This window comes from Euleptes europaea, chromosome 7 (assembly GCF_029931775.1).
Source record: "Euleptes europaea isolate rEulEur1 chromosome 7, rEulEur1.hap1, whole genome shotgun sequence".
Lineage (NCBI taxonomy): Eukaryota > Metazoa > Chordata > Lepidosauria > Squamata > Sphaerodactylidae > Euleptes > Euleptes europaea.
In genome coordinates this window covers 81,323,067-81,336,485 of record NC_079318.1, presented here as the reverse complement: position 1 = coordinate 81,336,485, position 13,419 = coordinate 81,323,067, and the positions used below count along the sequence as shown (strand labels likewise).

Here is a 13,419-nt window from a genome sequence, read left to right as displayed (position 1 = left end):
CACCCCCCAAAATCTCAGCTGCCCCAAAGGAAGTATCCACAGAGACACCTCCCGGTCCCCAATACAATACACAAAATGAAAGGACATTCCCCAAAGAGAATGATGCCCCTTGCATACTGCGGAGCACACATCAGGCCCTACGTGGAGAGGGCAACAAAACAGCACCCCCCATTCCATGAGACAAGTATTTGCTACTCACAGCAACCTCTGCAGACCCCACAGCAAACCCCACCCTCAGAAACCATCCAAAGCACCGGCGTCAAAGTGCAAAGGGACAAGGTATACTCACCTTCCATCGTGAATTCTTCTACAGGGATCCAGCAAGACATAGTTGGGGAAGAAAGAAAGAGAAAGTCAGTAATGCTGAGGGGTATCATCTGGCAAACAGACAATGGGACAGGGGGGTGGGGAGAGAGAGAGAATTGTATGGCAAAGGCAGTCTTAACATAAGGCAGGATGAAGCCACTGCCTTGTGGGATGTGAATTGGGGCAGTTGTCCCAAGTCTGCGACACCCTAAACTGTCCCACCTGCACGCTGTATGTGCTGGGTCTGCTTGTCCTGTTTCATGATGGTACTGAAGCCTCTTGTGGTGCACTTGCATGCTTCTCAGCTGCACACATGTACAACAGTATCCTGGAGGCATCTCTAAAACCACCCCAAGGGGCCATGTTCACCATGACTGAGCCATGCACCAGACCATACCTCAGGTAACTGGGAGCTTAAGTTGGGTTTTCATCATAGTATGCAAGCATCCATGTGTACCACAAAGCACCCACCAGAGCAATGTGTGTGCGCACACACACACAAGAACTGGATATAGGAGAGGAAAAATGGTGGAGACAGAGCACCGGGACCCTTCAACATAAGCACCAGAAGAAGAAGAGAAGTTGGTTTTATGCTGACTTTCTCTACCACTTAAGGAAGAATCAAACTGGCTTACAATCACCTTCCCTTCCCCTCCCCACAACAGACACCCTGTGAGGTAGGTGGGGCTGAGAGAGCTGTGACTAGCCCAAGGTCACCCAGCTGGCTTCATGTGGAGAAACAAACCCAGTGGGGAAACAAACCCAGTTCTCCAGATCAGACTCCACCACTCCAAACCACTGTTCTTAACCACTACACTGCACTCAGGAAAGTTTGGGTTATGCGTATAACAATTTCAGGATCATAATTATATGGAGCATCTTCCCCCCCCCCCCACACACACACACAGATCCCTCCACAGCTCCATTTTCAGGGCTTACGAATGTTTCCCTTTTAGTCTTCTCTAGTAATCAGTGTGTGTTGGGCTGGGCTCTCCGAGAGGGCCTTGAGTGATTGCAGGCCCACTTTGAGCTCCCTGTTTGGAGGGACACAGATCCTTCAAAACACAGTAATCACAGTGTCTGAGGTCATGCAGTACAGTGAGGTGGTATTAATTCTGACTGCATGGGCTCTACCACAGATGGTAGGGGGGGAATTCTCGCTTTTGATGCTCCCCCAAGTAAAAACTTCATCACAAACACAAACAAAAATTAACACACGTCTTGGAGAAAAAAACTGTACTCCAGCCCATCATATCCTGTTCTTATTTGCCATTTTAGGAATTATTAACGTGCGTACTTTTGAAAAAATATATATAATCACCCCCCCTGCAGTGTGTAGCAGTTCAGTCCTTTCTACCACCTCAGCACACACATTCAGCTACATGCGTACTCCAAGCCTGAGACTAAAAGTGTGACAAACTTCATAGAATCACAGAGCTGGAAGGGGCCATACAGGCCATCTAGTCCAACCCCCTGCTCAATGCAGGATCAGCCTAAAGCAGGGGTCCTCAAACTTTTAAAACGGGGCCAGTTCACTGTCCCTCAAACACTGTTGGGGGCCGGACTATAGTTTGAAAAAAATATGAACAAATTCCCCGCGTGTGCGGGGGAGGAGGCGGCGGCGCAAGGGGGCTCTCCGGAAAAGCATCCTCCTCCAGAGCCCGGACCTTCCACCTTCGCTCTGCGGCTGGGGCTAGGCCTTCCCTCGGCAGACGCAGCCTCACCCCTGCCCCGGCCTCCCTTGCACTCTCCGCACGCACAGAGGCGAGTTAATGGGGAATAAAGAAGCTGGAGTCCACGGCAAGTGCCTGCGCCTTACCAATGTAGTGGTTAAGAGTGGCGGTTTGGAGCGGTGGACTCTGATCTAGAGAACCGGGTTTGATTCCCCACTCCTCCACGTGAGAAGCGGAGGCTAATCTGGTGAACCTGGTTGGTTTCCCCACCCCTACACACGAAGCCAGCTGGCTGACCTTGGGCAAGTTACAGCTCTGTTAGAACTCTCTCAGCCCCACCTGCCTCACAGGGCATCTGTTGTGGGAGGGTATGGGAAGGGGATTGTAAGGCAATTTGAGTCTCCCTTTAGTGGTAGAGAAAGTTGGCATGTAAAAACCAAGGCCATTTATGCACGGGAGGTTTTGCCTTGGATTTGCCGCTCTCCAGATGCACATTTTCCCCATCCAAATTCTCCAAACTCTGCCCGGGGGTGGGGTGAGCTTACTTTTGAGTTCTGAGAATTCGGATGGGGAAAATGTGCATCTGGAGAGCGGCAAATCCAAGGCAAAACCTCCCGTGCATAAATGGCCACAAGTCTTTTACTTCTTCTCCCTGGAGATATGCCCAGCCCCCCCCCAATCCCCAGGGCCCCTACAATTACCTCCAGGCCACAAGGATACCCACGGGAGGAGAGAGAGCCCCGAGCTGTGAGAACGCTGCCTGACTGCGGCCAAAACAGGAACGCCAAGGCCACGTTGGTCTGCATCGTGGAGGGTCCGAAGGACCAGGCGCAGCTGCATGGAGCTCAAGGAGGCCAGGCCCAGCCAGGCCACAAAGCTAGGCAATGGGAGAAGTCTCCCGGTGGGGCGTGCTGCGGAAGAGAAGGGGGCGACCGGGCCCAGGAAAGGGGTTTTTGGACCAGGGAGGGAGAGGGCGAAGGGGGCGACTGGGTGGTGCGCGAGGCGGCAAGACGCCTCGTGCGCCCAGGAAAGGGGGTTTTGGGACGGGGAGGGAGGGCGAAGGGGGCGACTGGTCGGCGCGTGAGGCGGCAAGACGCCTCGTGCGCCCAGGAAAGGGGGTTTTGGGCTGGAGAGGGTGCAGGGAAGGGGGCGACTGGGGCGGGAGGGAGGCTTCCGGCTGGGCGCACGCGGCCAATAAGCCCAGAAAAGGTCTGGGGAAGGGGGCAAGGGGGGACTGGCTTTCTCGGTCCCCGGGCCAGACAAAAGCCCTCCGGGGGCCGGATCCGGCCCGTGGGCCGTAGTTTGAGGACCCCTGGCCTAAAGCATCCCTGACAAATGTTCATCCAGCCACTGCTTGGAGACTGCCAGTGAAGGGGAGCTCACCATCTCCCCAGAAACTGTGGGAACAACTTAGTTATTTTGTGGGAAAGCTCCAAGTCCCTCCATTTTGTGAGGGTTGTTACCTTGTTCAGATACTTCTAGAAACTGGGGAGTCTTTGGACGAGAGCTGCACTATACTGCAAACTCACTGGGAAGTATGCTAACAACATTGGTATTCCAGTGACTGAATCAATTGCCGAGCGAATATGAGATAAGCACATAATTCCCCCTAATTTCTAAACTGGGGATGGATCGGGTGCCCGAACAGCACTAGGGAGAGGGCAGGAGAAGGTTCCAGCTAACAGGAGGCCCTTGAAGTACAAAACCATAAATTTAAACCAAAATAACCCCTTCCCCTCAAAGACCCCCTTCCAAAAGCTGAAGTGTGAGGTGTGTTCTCATGGTGCCATGGAGCTTAGTGCTAGATAACAGTGTGCGGATGCACGCCTTCAATGGCCAGGGCTTGCTTTGAGGCTGAAGAGGCGTTGGGTGAGGGGCGAAGGGAGCTCTGTGTCCAATATCTCACGCTCAACAGGATCCATTCAGTGGTTTACAAGACTGCCAGGAGCAGGAATTGGCCTCAGGTCTCCTTCACTCACCCATCTGGAGCTCATTTCTCCCTCCTGAGGAGACTCATAGGATGGATGGATGCTTTCTGGCTCTGACAGAGCAGCTCCATCTCACTACCCACCATGCCCAATTGTCCCTGTTCTCAGTCACCAAAAGCAGGGGGCAACATGTGTACCCACACAAAGTCCATGCATGCTCCAGATAGCTTCCACCACCATAAGAACTTAAGAACATAAGAAAGGCCATGCTGGATCAGACCAAGGCCCATCAAGTCCAGCAGTCTGTTCACACAGTGGTCCAACCAGGTGCCTGCAGCAGCATTGTCCTGCCTCGGTTCCACGGCACCTAATATAATAGGCATGCTCCTCTGATCCTGAAGAGAATAGGTATGCATCATGACAACCCATCCCCTCACTGTTATGGGCAAAGCCAGAGAGATGATGCTCTGCCCTCGTTGCCATACACCAGTGGTTCCCAAAGTGGGTAGTACCCCCCCCCTGGGGGCGGTGGGATTACCTAGCGGGGCACTAAGAGGCAAGGGGGCAGCAGGGAGCGCTAGAGGTGGGCCCCTTCAACTGTGTTGTTGTATAGGGTAGGGGGCGCTGGAGTTGAGTTTGTGGAACCAAGGGGGCGGTGGCCCGAAATTTTGCAAACCACTGCCCTACACCCTTCTTGAAACTGCTGATCTTTTCTTTTCTCCTAGAGGGCTCCAGTAGGAAAGGAATCTTGTTTTTCTCAAGTATGCATTTATCCTTCTGGCTGCCAGAGCCTCTCCCACAGAGACTGAAGCATAGCACTGGCATCAGCAGTCAGCAACATTGGGCATCCACCATAACGCAATTCTGGGGGGGAGGCATCCCTGGGCCATTTATGCAGGGGTATTTAGCTCGCAGTCCCTGCTGGACTGCTTTGAGGCTTCCTTTGCATTATTCATGATTTTAGCGACCATCAGACGTGACTTCGCTCTGGCCTTGTTCTTCCCCCGCAGTTCTAGGAGCCTGTTTTAGAACGAATTTAAATACTGCTTCGAGGCAAAAGCAATGCAAATTCCCCCCTATTCCATGCATAGCTCTTAACTTCGGGTTTCTCTCCCCATGCCTATTTTGGCTTCTCCCTCCCACGTGTCTGTCCTTGCCATCCAACCCCTTCCCTCAAAGCAAAGCACAAAATAGGGAGTTAAACCTTCATGAAATGTGCAGGAAGATACTGAAGAAGACTGCAAAGGTTGGAAGGTAGAAGAAAGGTGGGGAGGAATACTCAGCAAAAGCACACGCAGTCTCTTTAAGAGCTGACCCACCCCCTCCAAGTAAAGTGCAACACGGCTATGTTTTCAGGGGGAGGGACTCAGAAGCTCCGTGATTCACTGGGGATGCCTAATTAATCACAAGGTACTCCTGGAATTTGGGGTGGGGGGCATCCTCATATATATGATGTTTGAGAATTCGGAGCAGAAAACTGTGCAGCAAACCAAACGCAAATTTCCCCTGAATAAGTGACACTTGAGTCCTGCTGTTGCCACGCATTGACTGTGGTCAAAGGGGCAAAACGCAAGAACAACAGGGGGTGGTCGAAAAAAGTAGCAGCTCCAATTTGCTCGCTCACTTGCCCTTTTCTCCCATCGGGCAGCAGTGGGACTGGGACCCAGCTGGGCCTGATCCCCGCTGCCACCCAGGGAGAGGAGAGGTTAATTTTGCTCCTCTTTACAGCCATCCCCCATTCCTCTTGATTTCCCACACAGTAGAGAATTGGTGGGTGGGTGCCTGCCTGGGAGCAGCCCCCCTCCCTGGCTACTCACTGGCATGCTCTCTTGCTTGGAAGAAGAAGAAGGGTTGGTTTTTATACCCTGCTTTTCTCTCCCTTTAAGGAGCCTCATAGTAGCTTTCAATCACCTTCCCTCCCCCCGCCACCGCCACAACAGGCACCTTGTGAGGTAGGTGGGGCTGAGAGAGTTTGGAGAGAACTGTGACTAGCCCAAGGTCACCCAGCTGGCTTCATGTGGAGGAGTGGGGAATCGAACTCGATTCTCCAGATTAGAGCCTGCCACTCTTAACCACTACACCATGCTGGCTTTCACCAGAGGGAGAAGACAAGCAAGTGGAGAGGAGAACGTAAGCACACTGAGGACATCTCACGCAAAGACCCCTCCCCCCAAAAAAAACAGAAACACCAGAGGCCCACCTGCAGCTTGGCTAGCTGAAGAAGAAGATGAAGAGTTGGTTTTTATATGCCGACTTTCTCTACCACTTAAGAGAGAATCAAACCAGCTTACAATCACCTTCCCTTCCCCTCCCCACAACAGACACCCTGTGAGGTAGGTGGGGCTGAGAGAGTGTGACTGGCCCAAGGTCACCCAGCTGGCTTCATGCGCAGGAGTGGGGAAACCAACCCGGTTCACCAGATTAGCGTCCACCATTCATATGGAGGAGTGGGAATCAAACCTGGTTCTCCAGATCAGAGTCCACCGCTCCAAGCCACCGCTGTTAACCACTATACCACATTGGCTGAGTGCCAGAACAGTCACCCGTGTCTGCTACTGAGAGCTTTGTGCCACATCTTTGGACTCATGGAGCGTTGGTGCCATTTTCTGATTCTTTCGGAAACCAGTCTTCCTTGGATAAACGTGAATTTCAGCTTTCTGGATGGCCTGGAAGTACTTTAGCCCCTTGGAATTACCTTAGCCATTCTGAGCACACCCCTGCTCCACTTTCAATTTGTCTTGTAGTCTCGAATTATGCATGCATCAAATTTCTGATCATAGGCAATGAGCCTAACAATGCTGATACTCCACAAGTGAGTGAGTCAGTGAGGCCTTCTTGTCTTTATATATGTCAGATTATAAAAAGTATAGGCAATATTTTTATATATGAAATATAATCTTATTTGAATTGTTTTGTTTGTTTGTTTTGACTTTTACCCCTACCTTTCCTGGCCAGGCTCAGGGCAGCTTCCAACAACAATTAATAAACAGTATAAAATTAAAACATATCATTTAAAACTCTTACAGGCACAAGAAAGAAAGGCAGGCCCAAATAAAGTAAGTCAATAAATAAAGACTTTTCCCCCTTTTCCAATGAAAAGCTGTGTCCATTTCACAGATCTGCACAACCTTTTCAGCGCCCACCAAGTAAGGCCCAACAACACAGTGCACTAATAACAAGAATGCTTCTGAGCTTGCACCGAGCACCCTTCCCTCCATGATATATAACAGCAATAAATCGTGTTCTCTTCTCAAGAACAGAGGTACATCATGGCAGAAAAGGATCCTGAGCGCAATGCTATTATCAGCCATTATTATCCAGGGACAATTAAAAATTCACACGTGTTGTTGGTGATTAATGGCTTAATCCATTCGATTTATTGGTTTATGCTTCCAGGCCAACAGGATTCATATTTTAAATTCTGATTACGAACCTCGGTCGGACCTGTTTGCAAGCCTCTTTAAACCCCCCGCTGTCACCACCTTGACTAATTTTCCAGAGGCCCCATTAGTTGCCCTGAGTGCACTCAGAGACACCCTTGATCCAAACACACAGCCGCATCTGGGAGCTGAATTTGCAGTTTGGGGTTTTATAGCACTGCTGGGCGGGGAGGCAGGTTCTTTTTCAAGCTAATGTTTTAATTCCCATCGCTTAGGTATATCGACGGACGCGGCTTTCTGTCCCTTCCTTATTATTGAAGCTTCACACACCCTTAATTTTTAGAATTTCACACAGCTGACCACACCCACTACGTAAGAACATAAACAGAACCCTGCTGGATTCAGAGCCGTGGTCCATCTAGTCCAGCATCCTGTCTCACACAGTGGCCAAGCAGTTGCCCTGGAGGATTAGCAGTCAAGGCACAGAGGCCAGTGATGATCCCTTCTGCACTGGTGGAGGCTTACTGTCACTAGATGTGGAGCTTAGAAACACAGAACTGGAAGGGACCTCAAGGGTCATCTAGTCCAACCCCCAGCACAACGCAGAAAATTCCCAACTATCTTCCCTCTTCCCTAGTGACCCCTGCTCTATGCAGGATTCAGATCTCCTGGTACGTCCCCAAGAGAGCTCAAAGCTCTGCTAACAACTTACTAGCGGTCCCCGGCCCGAAGAGTGTCCAGCTGTCCTCAGCTAGGCCCTGGCCTTGTGGAACTCTCTTTTTAGTGAGACCCAGGGCCCTGGAGGACCTGACGAAGTTCCGCAGGGCCTGTAAGACCAAGATGTTCCACCAGGCCTATGGTTGAGGACAGCGAACATTATGGCTGTCCTCCCCCCGCCCTTTTTTGTCCTTGTTTCATCTTATGGGATTAAGTTGGGGTCCTGACTCCTGACTCACTGAGGCCCAATATCTTATTAATGGGCACCAATAGGTGTAACTTTGGTTTTAATAGCTTATTATAAGTTTTATTGATTTTAGCGTATTACGTTGCTGAATTTTATGTTCTTGGGTTGTTTTAATAACTGTTAGCAGCTCTGAGTCCGGCCTTGGCTGGGAAGTACTTCAAGTACTTGAAGGGCTGTCATATAGAGGATGGTGCTGAGTTGTTTTCTGTTGCTCCAGAAGGTCAGACCAGAACCAACAGGTTCAAATTAAATCAAAAGAGTTTCCATCTAGACATTAGGAAGATCTCTCTAACAGTTAGAGCGGTTCCTCAGTGGAACAGGCTTCCTCGGGAGGTGGTGAGCGCTCCTTCCCTGGAGGTTTTTAAGCAGAGGCTAGATGGCCATCTGTCAGCAATGCTGATTCTATGACCTTAGGCAGATCATGAGAGGGAGGGCATCTTGGCCATCTTCTGGGCATGGAGTTGGGGTCACTGGGGGTGTGGAGGGGGGAGGTAGTTTGGAATTTCCTGCATTGTGCAGGGGGTTGGACTAGATGACCCTGGTGGTCCCTTCCAACTCTATGATTCTAAGAGAGCGGGGTATAAATTGAATAAAATGATTTTTAAAATGCCAATGACTCTATGGCAAGCAGCCACTGATAAACCCTGATGTTGCCTCATAGCACAGAGGTTGACTGCCTCTGATTATGGAGGTCCACCACTCACATACATATCTTTGATGGGAAGACTGAAGCAAAGTCCCGTTTCTTGTTTTAAACGGGGGGGGGGGAGTCCACCTGTAAAGCAGAGAGACAGAAACCCCTTCTTTTTTCTTCACCCACCTTGCCACAATGGGTGGGAAGGGGAGAAGAGGTGGTCTGCATCACAGTTGGATATCGAGCAAAACCCATCCAGCAAGCCCCAACCTGGCCCAACCTTTGCCAGCTGTTCCTCACCTGACAGCACTCCTTTGATGCTGCAAACATCAGACGTTGCTCAGAGCTAGAAGGCAGAAAGGAAGCCTGAACTCCTCAGCAGGGAACTAGACAACCCTCTCCAGCTGCCAACCATCTGAGCCCAGGTCTTTCCCCCCCATCCTTCAAAGGGTGCTCTTACACTCCCCCCCCACACACACACACTTTCCTCTGCTACTGCTCAGGGTCCCTAGCATGGCAGTTACCTGTAAAGTTACCTGGCACGGCTCATGAGCACACACAGATATGAAGCAGCATAAGGACAGGGAATGGAAGGGAGCACCTGAGCCAGCCACCAGGGCAGGGAGATCTGCAAGGAGGATGGTGATGGATGGTGGGTGAGGGTTTCGAAGAGAACTGTGACCAGCCCAAGGTCACCCAGCAGGCTTCATGTACAGGAGTGGGGAAACCAACCCGGTTCACCAGATTAATGTCCGCCACTTATGTGGAGAGGTCCGGGGAATCAAACCTGGTTCTGCAGATTAGAGTCTGCCACTCTTAACCACTACACCATGCTGCCTGAGGTTACCCAGTAAGGGCCTAGTTCAACCATCTAACCCAGGGGTGTCAAACATAAGGCCCGCGGGCTGGATCCGGACCCTTGAGAGTTGTTGTCTGGCCTGCAAGACAGCTGAGGCAGCACCCCCCCACACACACTCTCGATCAGGGCTGGCAAGCCCACTGCAGGCTCGCCAGCAGAGGCCACCCCCCCAGTCCCCCCAGTCAAAAATAATATAATTAATTGGCTTTGCCTGTGTCTTCTGTACAATTTGTATCTCCAGTCCCTGGCATGAAATGTTATGGTAGACAAGGCCCGGCCCGACCAAGTGATATTGATGTCATATCTAGCCCTCGTATTAAATGAGTTTGATACCCCTGCTCTAACCACTACACTGAGTCATAAATACCCCTCGTTTTAAAAAACAAGCTAGCGCATGAAGAGTTTTGTCCATTTCCTGAGCTAGCCAAGGAAGGCAGCGGCAATTGAGATACCAGAGCACAGCCAAAATGCAGTGAACGGAGTCACTCAGCCCCCTGAAGATGGTCTGGATGCAGAAACGCATCAATAGTAAATAAAGCCAGTAGCATCATGCACACTCACAGAATGTAAATCACCCTGGGATGTGTGTATGCATGCACATTATCCCTGGTGGTGAATTACCTGGCCCAGAGCTGCAAAACCACCAGAGAAGCTCAGATTTCAGCTGCCAGATCACAGTCTGCACCAGAATACACAACCCCAATGCATCCTGGGGGCTGGTTTCAAGGGAAGGTCAAGGGGAGGAGGGCACGTTCACGCAGCACGACGGGGACAAAATAAAACCCAAATAGTTTTAATTAATAGCCAATCATGAATGCAACACAACATGCAGCATTGTAGTAATTTAACAGGGAGGGGAGCAGAGATTTTGTAGCTCTTCTCTCCGTGTTATTTCCCCACCCGCTGTAAGGCAGAAAACTGGCTGTCTGCTTGCATCAGTACCATGGACAGCAGCCAGGCCAGAGAGGCAGGCAGGGCAAGGGGGAAAGCCTTTCAGAGAGGCCGAAGAGAAACTCTCCAGCACCACCACCATCTTGTCGGCTCTGCTAAGGCTACAGGGGCAGCCACAATTAGAAACAGGATCCTGGGAGGCTTGGACCTGTACCCCTTAACACCCCCCCCCTTGATATGACTCATTAGTTAGGTTTTGCCAAGGAGAATAAGCGGCAGGGGTAGAGTCCTCCCTCTTCCCCAGTCCAAAAGACTAGCAGATTTGTGAACTGGATTTTCTTTTGAGCTGGGTGTAATAGTTAAGAGCATCAAACTAGGCTCTGGGAGACCCGAATTCAAATCCCCACTCTTCCATGAAGCTTACTGGGCCAGTCACTCTCTCCCAGCCTCACCTACCTCACAGGGTTGTTGTGAGGAAGGGAGAACCATTTAGGCCACCCTGAGCTCCTTGGAAGAAGGGTAGGTTAAAAACACACTGGATAGTGGCTTGGCTCACTTACTAGGAATCTTGCTCTATAGCCTCTTCCTATAAGAGCCAGTGTGGTGTAGTGGTTAAGAGCAGTGGTTTGGAGTGGTCCACTCTAATCTGGAGAACTGAGTTTGATTCCTCACTCCTCCGCATGAGCAGCAATCTCTAATCTGGTGAACCAGGTTGGTTTCCCCACTCCTACACATGAAGCCAGCTGGGTGACTTTGGGCTACTCACAGCTGTCTTAGAGCTCTCTCAGCCCCACCTACCTCACAGGGTGTCTGTTGTGGGAAGGGGAAGGGAAGGTGATTGTAAGCTGGTTTGATTCTTCCTTAAGTGGTAGAGAAAGTTGGCATATAAAAACCTCTTCCTCCTCCTCCTTCTTCTATAATGCCCATGTTCTCTGGTTGACCACGGGAAAGACTGATTAGGGGTCTGGCAGGGTTGTTAAGGCTCCCTGACTCCCTGAGAGACATACTATCTCTCTCCCCCCCCCTCAGCTTCATCGCAGAAAGAGATTTAAAATGGCAATGCAATTGCTGAACCTGTGGAATGCCTGCCTGTCACGCAAACTGCTAAAGGCAGAGCCCTCTGTCCGGCACAACGTTGCCAACCACTGGGGGCACTAAGAATTCCCCTGATGCCCCCCTAGGCTTTTATTCAAGCACCAAACAGGGAGGGAGGCTCAGAGGAAGTTGCTGGAGTGAGCCTGTCTCTTGGCAACCACAAATAAAAGGATGGCGGCTATAAAGGATAAAGGACAATGGGGGGTAGTATAACTCCCCCCACCAGACTTTGAATAAAGCTTCTCTTCTCTCCCAGAAGAATGGGCCACAGTCCACATACCCGGGGGGGGGGGGAGCTGCAGGCTTCCTCCCTCTTGCCAGCAAGAAAGGAAACAGATACACTAACAGTGCAATCCGATGCACATTTACTGTAGTCTGCCCATTGAAATTAATGGGTGTGGATTGGAGTAACTCTCCTTAGGATTGCACTGTAAGGTCCTCTCACCTTCCATTTCTATCTGCATTCCTGGAAAGGAACTGAACGGGGAGGAGGGGCTGAGTGGCAGTCCTTCCCCGTGCCTAGAAATAGAATAAGAGATGGCAGAAATATGCACAACCGCATATTTTATTCAGACGCAGTGTATATGAGAAGGGTTTTTTTTTTTTGTCCCCTTCCCTTTAAAAATATTTTTACTCCCCCTCTGCTTTCTTTTTAGCTCACAACACAGCCCAGACAAAACCCAAAATCAGATCTCGGTGGCAACCACAAGAGGGCATCAATCCTGGCCTGCAGAGGTGGCACACATTCCTTCCGAGAGGGCAGCCGATTGTGCCTTTTAATGTCTGTGGCCCAGAAAGGGTGGTTGTGGACGGGGAGCACACAGGTCTTACTCTCTTGCCTAGTCCCTTCCTTCCCCAAGTTCTTGAAAAAGCTCTCCTATCACTGCCTGGCGGCGCCCAACAGACACATGAGTGAGCAAGAGGCTGGGGCCATGCTCCCGGGAGATGCTACATGGGGGAGAAGAGAGGACGCAACCCCCTCCTCTACTGTCTCCTGGCAGTTAGCTTGGCAGCTGACCTTGGGCTGTCCTTGCAGGGAACGCCGAGGCTGGCTGGGCCCGCAGCCCCCTGTGACAACGGAAGCAACTTGGAAAAAAGGGAAAGCAGCCGTGCCCATCACGGGGAGCAGAGCTAACGGGGGCAGGCAGGCAGGCACCCCTTGGGCACTGCCCATAGGTATGGTGGGAGGGGGAAGGGAAAGGGAAAGGCTGCTGCAAAGGCAGGGCAACAGAGCGACAGAGAGAGACAGACAGAGAGAGAGAGAAAGAGAGGGGGGAAAGAAAGAAGATCACATGAAAAAGATAGGTAGAAACAAGCAGCAGCAATGCAGTTAAAGGAGCCGATAAAGCAGGGGTGGGGAACCTTTTTCCTGCCAAAGGCCATTTGCTCATTTATAACATCATTCGGGGGCCATAACCAGGTGTAGATCTCCCGGAGCAGGGGGGGAGAGGCATGGTTGCCAGGTCTCCAGCCACCACCTGGAGGTTGGCAACCACAGGGGAGGCCACACAGAGCAGGCCTGGAAGGCACCCCCGCTCCCCCCTCCCTCCCCCCTCCCAGGCGGGAGGTCAGACAGCGGTGGGCCCCGAGCAAACGAGGCGCCAGGGGGGCGCAGCCCACAGCCGATCCTCAGGGAAGGAAGGAAGGAAGGAAAAATGAGAAATGAAGAGGGAGAAAAGGACAGAAGGA

At 51.3% G+C, this 13,419-nt stretch overlaps 1 protein-coding gene across 7 annotated transcripts in view; it reads right to left on the bottom strand.

Moving 5' to 3' along the window:
* The window catches only part of NRXN2 (neurexin 2), a 393,602-nt gene that overhangs the window by 368,378 nt on the left and 11,805 nt on the right, over positions 1–13,419 (bottom strand). For 6 of the 7 annotated variants that reach the window (XM_056852311.1, XM_056852313.1, XM_056852316.1 and 3 more), the window contains exon 2: positions 290–307. The exons of the other annotated variant lie outside the window; for it this stretch is intronic. In XM_056852311.1, the coding sequence (XP_056708289.1) occupies positions 290–307 (18 nt within the window). The remainder of the gene's footprint in view (positions 1–289; positions 308–13,419) is intronic. 7 annotated transcript variants of the gene reach the window in all.